The sequence below is a fragment of the Pristiophorus japonicus genome, chromosome 12, assembly GCF_044704955.1.
Source record: "Pristiophorus japonicus isolate sPriJap1 chromosome 12, sPriJap1.hap1, whole genome shotgun sequence".
Classification (NCBI taxonomy): domain Eukaryota; kingdom Metazoa; phylum Chordata; class Chondrichthyes; family Pristiophoridae; genus Pristiophorus; species Pristiophorus japonicus.
In genome coordinates this window covers 66,622,033-66,638,564 of record NC_091988.1, presented here as the reverse complement: position 1 = coordinate 66,638,564, position 16,532 = coordinate 66,622,033, and the positions used below count along the sequence as shown (strand labels likewise).

At 42.3% G+C, this 16,532-nt stretch overlaps 1 protein-coding gene across 2 annotated transcripts in view; it reads right to left on the bottom strand.

The window, feature by feature from the left end:
- Positions 1–16,532, bottom strand: part of LOC139277312 (transmembrane prolyl 4-hydroxylase-like) — a 77,100-nt gene that overhangs the window by 34,743 nt on the left and 25,825 nt on the right. For both annotated transcript variants that reach the window (XM_070895608.1, XM_070895609.1), the window contains exons 3-4: positions 11,853–12,043; positions 8,184–8,280 (exon numbers count right to left, since the gene is read on the bottom strand). In XM_070895608.1, the coding sequence (XP_070751709.1) occupies positions 8,184–8,280; positions 11,853–12,043 (288 nt within the window). The remainder of the gene's footprint in view (positions 1–8,183; positions 8,281–11,852; positions 12,044–16,532) is intronic.

The following is a 16,532-nucleotide window of genomic DNA, read 5'->3' as shown; positions in this document are numbered from 1 at the left end:
CGTGTGTGTTTGACTTGCAAGGGGAACATTCCCCTGGGAAGATGGTGGTGGCTCAGAAAACTCAGCAAGGACGAATGGGACCAAGAATCGGACTGGGAAAGACTTGGTAATGATACGTACTGCACCATCATGGGGACACGGGGAGGAGTGACAGTGTGTTGGGACAAATGGTGGGAATCCGAACAAGGAATTTAAGTTTGCATGTGGGAATCAGAGAGTATTTGTCCCGCAGACATATCAATCGCCTTCGCCAGGCAATGGCAAGATGAAGGGAAAGGGATGGGGTGGGATTCTAACCTACACGGGTGCGCGGTCCCACACTCCCCATCCCAATTAACGCCACCAAACTAAGAGCACACATTAAGAAACCCCTGCCCACAACTCCGCCAATACGCACAGTAATAGAAAGGTGCCCTACCACCACCAAGGGACCTGGGAAATGGATTAGTACTGGTACCGACCGAAAAGGTGTTATACCAGGGGGTACATTATGCGGTAGCTTCAGTAATTTTAAACCTTACCGAGGTACACCTACCTGCATGGTGTCCGAAGGAAACAGAGCTGCAATATCAGGCCCTACTTAGAGACATGTTCAAGAAATTTTATGAGTTAGATTTTGGAAATGTAGACAAAGTAGACAGTAGTAGTGATGTTGGGGAGGGCATCAAACAGGAAATTAGGGGTGCATGCAATAAAGGTGCAGCAGTTATAATGGGTGACTTTAATATGCACATAGATTGGGCTAGCCAAACTGGAAGCAATACGGTGGAGGAGGATTTCCTGGAGTGCATAAGGGATGGTTTTCTAGACCAATATGTCGAGGAACCAACTAGGGGGGAGGCCATCTTAGACTGGGTGTTGTGTAATGAGAGAGGATTAATTAGCAATCTCATTGTGCGAGGCCCCTTGGGGAAGAGTGACCATAATATGGTGGAATTCTGCATTAGGATGGAGAATGAAACAGTTAATTCAGAGACCATGGTCCAGAACTTAAAGAAGGGTAACTTTGAAGGTATGAGGCGTGAATTGGCTAGGATAGATTGGCGAATGATACTTAAGGGGTTGACTGTGGATGGGCAATGGCAGACATTTAGAGACCGCATGGATGAATTACAACAATTGTACATTCCTGTCTGGCGTAAAAATAAAAAAGGGAAGGTGGCTCAACCGTGGCTATGTAGGGAAATCAGGGATAGTATTAAAGCCAAGGAAGTGGCATACAAATTGGCCAGAAATAGCAGTGAACCCGGGGACTGGGAGAAATTTAGAACTCAGCAGAGGAGGACGAAGGGTTTGATTAGGGCAGGGAAAATGGAGTACGAGAAGAAGCTTGCAGGGAACATTAAGGCGGATTGCAAAAGTTTCTATAGGTATGTAAAGAGAAAAAGGTTAGTAAAGACAAACGTAGGTCCCCTGCAGTCAGAATCAGGGGAAGTCATAACGGGGAACAAAGAAATGGCAGACCAATTGAACAAGTACTTTGGTTCGGTATTCACTAAGGAGAACACAAACAACCTTCCGGATATAAAAGGGGTCAGAGGGTCTCGTAAGGAGGAGGAACTGAGGGAAATCTTTATTAGTCAGGAAATTGTGTTGGGGAAATTGATGGGATTGAAGGCCGATAAATCCCCAGGGCCTGATGGACTGCATCCCAAAGTACTTAAGGAGGTGGCCTTGGAAATAGCGGATGCATTGACAGTCATTTTCCAACATTCCATTGACTCTGGATCAGTTCCTATCGAGTGGAGGGTAGCCAATGTAACCCCACTTTTTAAAAAAGGAGGGAGTGAGAAAACAGGGAATTATAGACCGGTCAGCCTGACCTCAGTAGTGGGTAAAATGATGGAATCAATTATTAAGGATGTCATAGCAGCGCATTTGGAAAATGGTGACATGATAGGTCCAAGTCAGCATGGATTTGTGAAAGGGAAATCATGCTTGACAAATCTTCTGGAATTTTTTGAGAATGTTTCCAGTAAAGTGGACAAAGGAGAACCAGTTGATGTGGTATATTTGGACTTTCAGAAGGCTTTCGACAAGGTCCCACACAAGAGATTAATGTGCAAAGTTAAAGCACATGGGATTGGGGGTAGTGTGCTGACGTGGATTGAGAACTGGTTGTCAGACAGGAAGCAAAGAGTAGGAGTAAATGGGTACTTTTCAGAATGGCAGGCAGTGACTAGTGGGGTACCGCAAGGTTCTGTGCTGGGGCCCCAGCTGTTTACATTGTACATTAATGATTTAGACGAGGGGATTAAATGTAGTATCTCCAAATTTGCGGATGACACTAAGTTGGGTGGCAGTGTGAGCTGCAAGGAGGATGCTATGAGGCTGCAGAGTGACTTGGATAGGTTAGGTGAGTGGGCAAATGCATGGCAGATGAAGTATAATGTGGATAAATGTGAGCTTATCCACTTTGGTGGTAAAAACAGAGAGACAGACTATTATCTGAATGGTGACAGATTAGGAAAAGGGAAGGTGCAACGAGACCTGGGTGTCATGGTACATCAGTCATTGAAGGTTGGCATGCAGGTACAGCAGGCGGTTAAGAAAGCAAATGGCATGTTGGCCTTCATAGCGAGGGGATTTGAGTACAGGGGCAGGGAGGTGTTGCTACAGTTGTACAGGGCCTTGGTGAGGCCACACCTGGAGTATTGTGTACAGTTTTGGTCTCCTAACTTGAGGAAGGACATTCTTGCTATTGAGGGAGTGCAGCGAAGATTCACCAGACTGATTCCCGGGATGGTGGAACTGACCTATCAAGAAAGACTGGATCAACTGGGCTTGTATTCACTGGAGTTCAGAAGAATGAGAGGGGACCTCATAGAAACGTTTAAAATTCTGACGGGTTTAGACAGGTTAGATGCAGGAAGAATGTTCCCAATGTTGGGGAAGTCCAGAACCAGGGGTCACAGCCTAAGGATAAGGGGTAAGCCATTTAGGACCGAGATGAAGAGAAACTTCTTCACCCAGAGAGTGGTGAACCTGTGGAATTCTCTACCACAGAAAGTAGTTGAGGCCAATTCACTAAATATATTCAAAAGGGAGTTAGATGAAGTCCTTACTACTCGGGGGATCAAGGGGTATGGCGAGAAAGCAGGAAGGGGGTACTGAAGTTTCATGTTCAGCCATGAACTCATTGAATGGCGGTGCAGGCTCGAAGGGCTGAATGGCCTACTCCTGCACCTATTTTCTATGTTTCTATGTCTATGTTATGTTTCTATGCACCCTAAACGCTAGAGACACCATGGGCTCGGGGAGACCTAGAAGGGGAATCATAAACGACATTTTCACTACCTACAATACAGCATCCTCTGTAATAAATAGCCTACATGACATAGAACTGCAAACACAGATAAACAGTTTAAAGACCCAATTGAGAAAAATCCTGAAACAGGAGAACACAGTAGTAGGATCAGACCTACACGAGGACCAGGCTATGACTGTCCATTTAAAAGAAATAGTGGCTGAGCTGGAAAAACCATGCACAGACAGTGAATGCACTCATACGGGAGGATAGAAACGCTTCTGACCAGGCTGCACAAAACGAGGTGTGCGTATTATGTGGGGCATGGTTGTTGGTCGAGGGCCGCATCAACCTGGAGGATTTAAGACAAGGTGTAGTCCCTTCTTGGATCAGGAACAAGCATCTCACAGCCCTCCACCCGTACAGCAATTCACTAAGCCCGTGCCAGCTCCGCCTAGCCTCTGAAGCCTATCCTGTCCCAGTAGACTGTGGGAAATCTAACCACACTATTATGGGAATAGTATTAAGGATGCCAGTCATGGGTGGACAGCCCGACCCGCACCGGTATACTGGGTGGGGAACATTGGAGTTATTCAGGGAGGTGCACACAATCGTTGCGCAGTGGTCCCACCCTATGTCATAAAGTGGGAGCACGCTGTAACGGGTACTGACCTGTCCGGGTGCCGGAGCCGGGGTGCAAACGAAATACTGTGTCCCTAGTACTTAAGCGCCCATTCAAAGTCACGTGTGGGTTTAAAGCTGCTGGTGTACAGCCCATTAACTGCACCATGGAAGCAATGGCACAGGACCACGTACCTCCACAGGTAGCATACATAGTGGGTGGGACATATTGTGTCACCACCAGTGCGCCCCACTTCCAACATGGACACGTCAGTGACAGCAGTTTTTGCTTCAAATCTGAGGCATCAGTTCAAGTGGCCCAGGAACGGATTGTCCCCATTCCTGAACCCTCCACTGTCCACCTCACTGTGAAGGAAAACATTACAAACCTGCAGGATTATGTTGTACATTTTGGCTATGCAATTCCCCCTCTACCCGAACATCTTACCGCTCTGCTAAAAGCTGTAATTATCTCACAAAAACACTTCTATATTCTAGAACAGAAAACCATTGAGATAGGGAAAAAGATTCTTGAGATCACCATTCCGCCTTGGTGGGACCTTTTCAGAAATATAGAGGTCACAGTCTGGATCCGAATCGCTTCCCACACTTTAGTTATCTGTCAACTCGCTATTATATTTTACTTATGGTGTCTCACTTGCCGAGTAAAATGCAGAGGCCGTCAGGTCAGGCACCAAAGGGTGCTATACGCTCCTTGGCCGAACTTGGGAATCGTGCAGGGAGGGGTGACACCATGCTATCATGTTTAATTTTTGTTTCTGATTTTACCTGCTGTAAACCGCAACATCGCGAGTGCTGTAAAAGTGTTACTTAAATGTTTTGACTATGTACCTTTATTTTACTGAACTTAAAACGTGTTTGACTATGGACTTTTATGCGATTTGAGAATGTGTTACTATGTGTTTTTATTTTACTTTACTTAAAGTTATGAATGACTGTATACCGTCATTTTACTGTGAAAACCGAGTAAAAGAGGGGCATCATACCCCCTTCTATGCTATAACCGAATTGTAATGATTGTATATTGCATTGTATTTCAACGGGGGATGCAGGGTAATGTTTAGCTAGTATAAATACATGGAAGGTTGACTCTCGGGAGCAGGAATTTTGGTACCTTGATTGACACCCCAAGGCGTGTAGAGTATCAACAGGGGGGACTGCAGAGAGCAAAATTCACCAGAAAGCCACCCCCCCCCCCGCGTGTTTGGGCTCATTCAAAAGGAAATTTAATTTGGGACTTTCTACCGAAAAGTTTGGAACTCTAAAGTGCTTATGGAAGTAACTACGAACTTTAATAGAATTATGAACTTTTACAAGACAAATTCAAGCCTGTGGGCCGACCTAGGGAACAAAAGAAGCCCGCTTGATTATTGGAACTGTGTGGGTGTGAGGACTGAGTTAACCCTCTGGAAGAATGAGTATCAGCCAGAGATAGCTCTCCATCAACATGGGTCTGGACAAACCATTTCAACATATACATCACAAAGAGGCCCATTCCAGCCTGTATGCGAAAGACTAAGCACAAAAGGACATTGCAATTACCAAACTAATATTTCCATCAGGAAACAGTTTTCGAACATCAACCCATCCAAGACATATCAACTTTAACGAGCCCGACAAAATATTACAAAGAAGAACCAAGCTCGCCAAATTATACAAAGGATTGTGAACAGATTGGGAGGCAAGATTAGAACATTGAAATTGTATAACTGGCCATTATTTTCAAGAGGTTAGAGAGAGGAGAGAGGAGCGAGGAGCGAGAAGAGAGAAGGTTGCTACTACCTCATCAAGACAAGGAGAGAAACCAATGGGACAGTTGTAAACTAACTTCTCCAGCCTCGAAGTCTTGAAGTCCTGAAGGAAGGAAGAACATCACCATCTACCATTAACTATCAAAAGGATTGGTAAACATACGTCCTTGCCTGCCTTGGAGTCTAACCTAGCTAGAATTAGGTATTGGGAGGTGGGAGGAATAATTTTACTGCAATCCCCTTTGAATGTGTAGCGTATGGTACTTTATTAGTTTGATTTTAAGTTTGACCTTCTACCTTTCCTTGTATTGTTCTTTGTTGGAGTGATTGTAAGTTTGGCCGTGTATTTTCTTACTAGAGTAATAAGCCTGTATTACTTTGACTGTAATGAAACCAAAGTTCTTTGCATCAAACCAGTGTCCGCTGCACTTTTGTCACACCCCCCAAATAAATCCAGAGTACAGACCCAAGGGAGGGGGAGCGATTCGAAACCACTCAAGTTAGTCAGAAGGGAACCTGACCCCCTCATAGAGACCACATAGAGAACACCCCCCTTACACATGGCACAATTTTGAAGACGAGCAGGGGAGTTACCCCCGTTGTCCTGGCAAATATTTATCCCTCAATTAACGTAACAAAAAACAGATTATCTGATCATTATCATATTGCTGTTTGTAGGAGCTTGATGTGCGCAAATTGGCTGCCGCGTTTTCCACATTACAACAGTGACTATAAAAGTACTTCATTGGTTGTAAAGCACTTGGAGACATCTGGTGGTTGTGAAAGACGCTATATAAATTCAAGACTGGCTTTCTTTCTCATATTGAGGGGACCTGATCAGTTCCACCCAGTTGCTTTGAGGAGAAAACTGTAGACTGTAAAGCCGATAGTAACATCAATGCAAAGACTGATCTGAGAAAAGCTTGGGTGAGAATGTTTTAAATGGGACAGTGGAATGCAGCTTCCTGAATGGCTGTTTACATCTCAACTCGCATCCGCTCGCTTCAGAATTATTTTCTCTACTAAATAACACAAATAGGAAATTTGCAAGAGCAGTTGTATTTAGTTGACAATAATGTCATTCTCCAGTACCAGCAGTGTAGAAACACCAGGATCCATTGTGGTCCTAATCAAACAAGCTCCTTCAGAGTTTTTCATCAGCAATTAGTGAGTAGAAACGACAGAATCAATTTATGAAGACGTCTTTCTGTAGGATTGCAGCGGTACGATAATTTCCTGAAGCCTGGTTAGACACAAGTGTGTAGCAATGGTCCAAAACTAACTGGAATAAATCTAATAGATAGTAAAACTGTAAAATGAGTCCACAGTGATATAAACATTTGCTTAAACTAGCTAAACATTACTTCACTAAAGAAATCTCATTATGATTTTGGTGAGAGGTGTACAGCCCAGTTTACCTTCCAAGAACGAAGAATTTCCTTTCTACCTCTCCCCATAGTTTTTGTTAGACATACTCACTCTTCATCCCTCCCCCACCCATCTCCTTCTCCCCCCTCATGTAATTGATACTGCAAAGGCAGCCCCAAGTTTTTGTTTTCCATTTGATCTTGGGAGGATGTTGGCAAGGTGACATTTATTGCTCATCTCCAGTTGCCGTGAATGCAATGAGGGCCAACCCATACTGGGTAGGGGTGGAAGGTCGCCTTCCTTATAGGACACAAGTGAACTAGTTAGGTTGTGCAACACACCAACAGCTGTCATGGCCATTTTGCTTTCTGGTACCCACAAATGATCAGATTTATTTAATTCAATTTCATAATTCACCACGGTGGGATTTAAACTCGCAACTTCAAAGTTATCAGTCAAGTACCATAACACATAATATTGTATTAGTAGTAGGCCATTATTTAGGAGAGTCTAAACTGAAAGTCGGTGGGCTATTTAAATGCTGAGAGCATCATATGCACATGCAATTTCCAGCAAGGCAGGCTCACTGGACAGCAGTCAAGGTGAGGTTCTCTGGCTGATCTTCCCCTGTCCAACCTTGGTGCATGGAGACCAATTGCAACCCCTCTGAAATCCTCTAGCTACGAGGAGCCCAAGCATCCAACTTGGAAACTTCCAATCTGTATTTCTCAGCTACTCCCTGCATGAACTTGCTGAGGTATCGGGGAAGTCCTTGGAGATAGAATCTAAGAATCTAACGGAGATGAATTCCACACATGCCTGTTTCCAAAATGTTTTCAAGTCTGTCCTAATATCAGATGAAGTTACTCATCTTTAGTCAGATACATATTAACTGATAAAAAAATTATGATCTCATAGAATCATACAGATCATAATAACTTGCTGCATTAAAAAAAATTCGCCTCAGCTCCCTACTGGTTCTTTTGGCAATTATCTTAAATCTGTGTCCGCTGATTACTGATCCTCCTGCCGGTGAAAACAGTTTCCCCCCGTCTACTCTATCAAAACCCTTCATAATTTTGAACACCCCTATTAAATCTCCCCTTAACCTTCTCTATTCTATGGATAATGATCCCAGCTTCTTCAGTCGCTCCATCAGCTTAAAGATTTCTCACCGTTTCCATCAGGGTCAGCCTTGAGTCCCGTGTAGATCTCCCGAATATTTTCCGGAGTAATCCAGACACCATCACCAAAACGTGTATGTGTCAAAACCTGTCATTAAAAATAAAGAATTTGTTCAGAAACAATCTTTTTAACATGCCGTCTAGTACCACATAACCGCACAAACTAGAAAGACAAATGGGTAGGGGAGTACAAATCTGATGAGATTACTATATAGTAATCTATCAACTGTGGCTCAGTGGGTAGCACCCTTGCCTCGGAGTCAGAAGGTTGTGGATTCAAGTCCCATCCGGAGAATTGAGGCCAAAAATCTACTCTGTCACAAAGTGCAGTGCTGAGGGAGTGCTGCACTATCGAAGGTGCCATCTTTCGGATGGGTCATTAAACTGAGTCTGCTCCCTCAGGTGGATACAAGAGATCCCACGGCACTATTCCGAAGACGAGCAAGGGAGTTATCCCCTATGGAGGCCAAATCATTGAATATATTTAAGAAGGAGATAAATACAAAAGACATCAAGGGGTATGGGAAAAAGCAGGAATATGGTGTTACGATAGAGGATTAGCCATGATCATATTGAATGGCAGTGCAGGCTTGAAGGGCCGAATGGCCTACTACTGCTATTTTCTATGCTTCTATGTGTCCAATAACTTGGCTGCCGTGCTTCCTACATTACAACAGTGACTACACTTCAAAAGATACTTAATTGGCTGTAAAGCGCTTTCTTTCTTTTTTTAAATTGTGGACCACTACTCTTTCTGGCTGGCATAGAAACATAGAAAATAGGTGCAGGAGTAGGCCATTCGGCCCTTCGAGCCTGCACCACCATTCGATAAGATCATGGCTGATCATTCCCTCAGTACCCCTTTCCTGCTTTCTCTCCATACCTCTTGATCCCCTTAGCCATAAGGGCCATATCTAACTCCCTCTTGAATATATCCAATGAACTGGCTTCAACAACTCTCTGCGGTAGAGAATTCCAGAGGTTAACAAGTTTCTCCTCATCTCGGTCCTACCCCTTATCCTTAAGACTGTGACCCCTGATTCTGGACTTCCCCAACATCGGGAACATTCTTCCTGCAACTAACCTGTCCAGTCCTGTCAGAATTTTATATGTTTCTATGAGATCCCCTCTCATCCTTCTAAACTCCAGTGAATAAAGGCCCGGTCGATCCAGTCTCTCCTATGTCAGCCCCGCCATCCTGGGAGTCTGGTGAACCTTCACTGCACTCCCTCAATAGCAAGAACATCCTTCCTCAGATTAGGAGACCAAAACTGATCACAATATTCCAGGTGAGTCCTCACCAAGGCCCTGTACAACTGCATTAAGACCTCCCTGCTCCTATACTCAAATCCTCTAGCTATGAAGCCAACATGCCATTTGCCTTCTTCACCGCCTGCTGTACCTGCATGCCAACTTTCAATGACTGGTGTACCATGACACCCAGGTCTCGTTGCACCTCCCTTTTTCCTAATCTGCCATCATTCAGACAATATTCTGTCTTCACGTTTTTGCCACCAAAGTGGATAACCTCACATTTATCCACATTATACTGCATCTGCCATACATTTGCCCACTCACCTAACCTGTCCAAGTCACTCTGCAGCCTCCTCACAGCTCGCACCACCACCCAGCTTCGTGTCATCTGCAAACTTAGCGATATTACACTCAATTCCTTCATCTAAATCACTGATCTATATTGTAAATAGCTGGGGTCCCAGCACTGAGCCCTGCGACACCCTGCCATTCTGAGAAGTCACTGCCTGCCATTCTGAGAAGGACCCGTTTATCCCTATTCTCTGCTTCCTGTCTGCCAACCAGTTCTCTATCCACGTCAATACATTACCCCTAATACCATGTGCTTTAATTTTGCACACTAATCTCTTGTGTGGGACCTTGTCAAAAGCCTTTTGAAAGTCCAAATACACCACATCCACTGGTTCTCCCTTGTCCACTCTACTAGTTACATCCTCAAAAAATTCTAGAAGATTTGTCAATCATGATTTCCCTTTCATAAATCCATGCTGACTTGGACCGATCCTGTCACTGCTTTCTAAATGCGCTGCTATTACATCTTTAATAATTGATTCCAACATTTTCCCCACTACTGATGTCAGGCTAACCGGTCTATAATTCCCCGTTTTCTCTGTCCCTCCTTTTTTAAAAAGTGGTGTTACATTCACTACCCTCCAGTCCAGAGGAACTGATCCAGAGTCGATAGACTTTTGGAAAATGATCACCAGTGCATCCACTATTTCTAGGGCCACTTCCTTAAGTACTCTGGGATGCAGACTATCAGGCCCTGGGGATTTATTGGCCTTCAATCCCATCAATTTCCCTAACACAATTTCCTGACTAATAAGGATTTCCTTCAGTTCCTCCTTCTCACTCAACCCTCAGTCCCCTAGTATTCCCGGAAGGTTATATGTGTCTTCCTTCGTGAAGACAGAACCAAAGTATTTGTTCAATTGGTCCGCCATTTCTTTGTTCCCCATTATAAATTCATCTGATTCTGACTGAAAGTGACCTACATTTGTCTTCACTAATCTTTTTCTCTTCACATATCTATAGAACTTCTGCAGTCAGTTTTTATGTTCCCAGCAAGCTTCCTCCCGTACTCTATTTTCCCCCTCCTAAATAAACCCTTAGTCCTCCTCTGCTGGATTCTAAATTTCTCCCAGTCCTCAGGTTTGCTGCTTTTTCTGGACAATTTATATGCCTCTTCCTTGGATTTAACACTATCCCTATAATTTCCCTGGTTAGCCACGGTCGAGCCACCATCTCAGTTTTATTTTTACTTCAGACAGGGATGTACAATTGTTGAAGTTCATCCATGTGATCTTTAAGTGTTTGCCATTGCCTAGCCACCATCAACCCTTTAAGTATCATTCGCCGATTCTGCCGATTTCGCTGGTTCAAGAATGCTCTTCAAATTGCACTCATTTCCTTTGGCACACATGTACTAATACGCACATTTTAAACGTTTTTCATATCAAAAAATATTTAATTTACTGAAAAACTGATTAGTGTTTGTCAATTAAACTATCAAATGGTTCCGTATGGTTTTATTTTCAGTGATTTTAAATCAGGTTACTCACAAGTGGAGGACTGGGTATCCTTATTAAAAATGCTTACTTTGGCAATAAATCTATTTCCAGTTATATTAATAAAACCGCAGTACGTTACCACTCTTAAATACATCAACAAATACTTTACAATGGAATTTTTTTTTTTTTTTTTTAAAAGTGATATTCTATTACACAGCCTGATTGCACTGGTTCATGGAAGATTTTACATTTGTGATTATGCAAATGAGCTTCAGCGGAAATTTGGAAGTGTAACATAACCAGTGCAATTTCAAGCGCATTTTGGGTACAATTTCCCGATTGCGTGCAAAGTGGAAACCCTACCCCAAGCAACATTCCCTTTAAGCTGTGCAGTGCTCCAGGGGTCATGCGCAGCTGGTGAGCCAGCTTTTACATTGAAAAAACGTGCACTTGCCAACTATTGAATGAGCCACACAGCCTGTTAAAAGGGGCGGCGCGGCCCAAAAAAGAATTACAGGAAATAGATAATCAAAAGGATAATCAAAAATTCACAATTTTTTAAAAGCCACAATACTTACAGAATAATGAGGTAAGGTTCTTAAGTAACACAATATACCTCTTTCATCTGTAGTTGTCCATCTTGGTTGTAGTCAAGTAGGTTGAAGATTTCCTCCTTGCTGATATCCATCTCATCGATGACCTCCTGCTGAAGGTCGGATGGCATGATCTGGCTCTCCTGGAGACCCTTCAACTTTGCAAGATGGATAACCAGTTTACATTCTTCCTCTGATAGAAAATTTGTGATTTCTGAGGGAAAAATAATAGATGATACACAAATAACTGGGAATACAAAGGCTTACAATATGCAGAAAATATATTAGCAAACTACCACTATAATTGCCTACGTTTGATCATTTCTTAAGGTCGTCAGTTCAAATGCTACTTCAGAGACTGGAACCGAACACTTCAATGCAATACTGAACACATTACAGCAATGACTACACACAGCTGTGAAACACTTTGGGACGTCCTGGGGTTGTGCAAGGTGCTACATAAATGCAAATTCTTTGTACTCTATGGCCCTATTTATAAAACCCCAAATTCTCTGGCCTTTTTATGCATTTACCAGGACTCTCATTTTCAAGGAATTATGTATTGAAGCCTTGGAGACTCTGATCCTCCAAACCCTCCAATGTCTTCCCATTAAGTGTATACTCAATTTTCTTGTCGTCATCCCCACTGCCAAATGCATTACCTCTCATAATAAATTACATTTCTCATCTGTTTGCCTATTCGGCTAAGCTGTCTGAGTCTTCATGAAGTCTTTTACAGTCCCACCCACTGTTTGTCAAACTTTGTATTTTTGTATCGTCAGCAAATTTTGAGATGGTGTTCCCTACATTCAAGTCCAAATCATCCATACGGAGAATAAAAGTGGACCATGCACTGACCCCTGGGGTACACCATTTAAAACCTTTCTCCAGTTTGAGCAAATCCCATTTACCCAAGCTCTTTGTTTCCTGTCTGTTAAAGAACTTTCTATCAATGCCATCACATCCCCTGTTGTACCAGATGCCGGAATTTTTCTAACAAGCTTCTTTGCGAGACCTCTTTTTGAACACCATCTGAAAATCTATCCTTTTATCTGTCCAATTGGCCACTGCTTCAAAGAAAACTCCAACACATTCATGCTGACTGTCCTTAATTAACCCACGCATTTCTAAATGCTTATTAATTTATCTCAATTTATGGGTTCTAAAGAGTTTGCCCACAACTGACATTAGGCCAACTGGTCAATAGTTACTTGGTTTATTATCTCTCCCTCCTTTCTTGAATAAGGGTGCTATATCAACTTTTCTCTGGTCCCATGGTATAATTTGCATACTTTTGAGAATTGAAAAATTGTGCCCGTAACCTCCAGCTATCTCCGCTCTTACTTCTTTCAACAGCTGAGACAAATGACATTGATTGCTACCAGCTTTTTTAGAAAGCAATTACTGCAGAGTAGAGCGGAGTAGGTTACCCATTGGCCGGAAATAGGTAATAGTTTACAGATATCAAAGAAATATGACCCTACACATTTGGGAAGAGCATAATTGACCCTGCTATATTATAGACTAATATATTATTGTTTCATCATCATCATAGGCAGGCCCTCGGAGTAGAGGATGACTTGCTTCCACACTAAAAATGAGTTCTCAGGTGACTGAAGAGTCCAATGCGGGACCTACAGTCTCTGTCACAGGTGGGGCAAACGGTGGTTGAAGAAACAGGTGGGTGGGATGCCTGGGTTGCCACGCGCTCCTTCTGCTGTTGACGCTTGTTTACTGTGACAGGATTGTCCAGGATTTGCCTTTGCAAGCTGCATAAGGGAATAAAGGGTTATGGGGAGTGGGCGGGGTAGTGGAACTGAGTCCATGATCAGATCTTATGTAAAATGGAGCCTTGGGTGCCTATATGAAGTTTAAATCCACATTTCTGTTAATTTGCAAAAATCTCAAGTTACGGACACTAACAGATCTTGGTGTAACAGATTTAGGATTTATCCAATGAGGCAACAGAACAAAAACAAAATGCAAACAGACAGAAGCACAATTTGAATCAGGTTATATGGCTCCAAGAGTTCGATTGGCACGTCTTGGGCGCTGCAGGTTGGACATGTCTGTACTACCATATAGTTTATTTTAGAAACATTTAAAACCTGTATCATTTATTTTTGTTTTCGTGATCACCCATGTTATTGCTCATATTGACCAAAGAATACATGGTTTCCTAAAGATAATTATACAAATATGAAACTTGAAAGATTGATTTTTTGGACTCATGGGGAATCAAGGGATATGGAGATAGGACAGGAAAGTGGAGTTGAGATAGAAGATCAGACATGATCTTATTGAATGGCGAAGCAGGCTCGAGGGACAGTATGGCTACTCCTACTTATGTTAAAAAGGAAAATAGAGTACAGTAGGGCATGCAATATTGAGCCCTACAATGAATAAAAACTGACATAACCGATTCAGGAAGAAACATAAAAAAATGGTTCAGTAATTTGTTGTATTTGTTAATGAATATATTTATACCAAATCAAACAAGTTGATATATAGTATCACATATACATTCCATGTGTGACACTTTGAAGTGTGGTGGAAGAGCATTGAAGACCAGACTTTTAATGCTATAACCTTACCCAGCTGGCCAAGTATCAACAGGCTACTCAACATGGCTGCTTGTACCTTCTTTGACAGACGGCAATGCTACTCGAGACCACAACAACTTGTAATTATATAGCGCTTTTAGCGTAGTAAAACATCCCAAGGCGCTTCACAGAAGTATTATAAGACAAAACAAGTAAATTTGACACAGAGCCACACAAGAAGGAATTACAGCAGATGACCAAAAAGAGCTAGGTTTTAAGGAGCTTCTTAAATGAAGTAGCGAGGCGGAGAGGTTTAGGCAGGAAGTTCCAGAGCTTGGGGCCCAGGCAGCTGAAGGCACGGCCACCAATGGTTGAGCGATTATAATCAGGGGCAGACTAACATCACTTCTTTTATGTAAACAGAAAATACCGGAAACACTCAACAGGTCAGGCAGCATCTGTGGAGAGAAACAGAGTTAACGTTGCATGTCGGTGAACAGCCTGAAACGATAACTCTGTTTCTCTCTCCACAGATGCTGCCTGACCTGCTGAGTATGTCCAGCATTTTCTGTTTATATTTCAGATTTCCAGCATCCGCAGTATTTTAAAAACCACATTTATAATATCGCTCACCTAGATCTCTCTTTATAAGTAGGAGGTTGGGATTTAGCCTATAATTGCTGATCTACCAGAATCTGAACTAAATGCATGCTGGTATTAAAACACTTTTTGGGCTAGAATTTGCAGTGCCTCACCGCTCGGTTTCTGGGCGGTATTAGCCGTTGTAGGCGATAACCGGGTCAGCGAGAAATTCCCCAGTTGAGTTACGTTGGTGGTTTCGAAGTACCGCTAGGGCGTGCACCGTCCACAGATCGCTATGGTGTGATATTTGGCACAGCAGTGACCCGTAGGTAAGTTGAAAAAAAATGTCCACAAGAATCAGAGGAGCTGGGCGGTAGGTGAGTAGCTCTGCAAGAAAAAGCTAAGTAATTGTTTTTTTTACTAATTATTTTAAAATTCTGTTGTAGTGATTTAAGTTAAAAGGGTCCAGAGAATGTTTTTATGATTTTTTTTTTAATGTTATGTTTTTAAAATATATATTTTTAGTGTTTTTCTCTTCCTAAGCCAACCCACAGCCTCGGGGTAAATTTTTAGTAAATGTATTAATTATTGGCCATTTTCTTTAAGAACCACCCAATCGACCCAAAATTCACCTTTTTTGACGAGAATTGGGGTGCAGTGCCCATTTTTTAAACTTTTTTGGGAGGAATTTTTCGCCAGCGATAATCTTAAAATGTTAGCGGTCTTTTGGGTGGCAATTGGGCGCCGGCGGGTTGAATGGAAATTCTAGCCCTCTATTTCACTGCCAACTTCAAGATTATCATTTAAGCATTCAACAAAGTAATTGACATTTTTGTCCCTAACACAGGTCCCTAGCAAAAAATGGAAAGGATTTGTGTCATGAAATTCAAAACAGTTTCTCTTTTAAAAGTTGGCATCATTAAATGCTATTTCCACCAAAGGCATCCTTTTTCACATGGATCGTTCCTACAAATAACATCATTAGTTACATGGCAATACCTACAAACAACAGAACTGTTACATTAATGCAGAGAACTGGCGCCAAGCACATCTTTATGAATTGGAAGGAAAACAGCAGATTGTTGACAGCTCTTCTAAAATGACGCGTTGCCAAAGTTGCTCAAGTGTAAACTCCCGATTTCCATTATAATTTAAAAAAATGGAAACCTAACTCTCTCAATCACTCATTTTCAGAATTCATTCCGGAGTTTTCAGCGAGGCCCCCTTTTGTTCGGCAATCGTTAAACAGCGGGGGAGAGTCCCTCAATTACTGTCGTCAAAAAATTAAAATGACTAAAGAGTTTTTTACTGCCATGTTTTTTTTACCCTGGCAAACTTCAGTCTGGTTAGAAAGTGGGATTGTACTTTCCGGAAGAAATCTTCTTGTTTGCGTGGAGAAAAACAAAACACATAAATACATTGTATTTAGTTATTCAACTATCACAATAAAACCATCTTTACAGAAAGTGAATTGCACCAGCAAGCAAGCAAACTTTTAATATCCAAATGAACGTTCGTCTGAATATTTAATTGCAATTCGCTTTATTTGTAAACATTTGACTACAATCTCTTAACTCC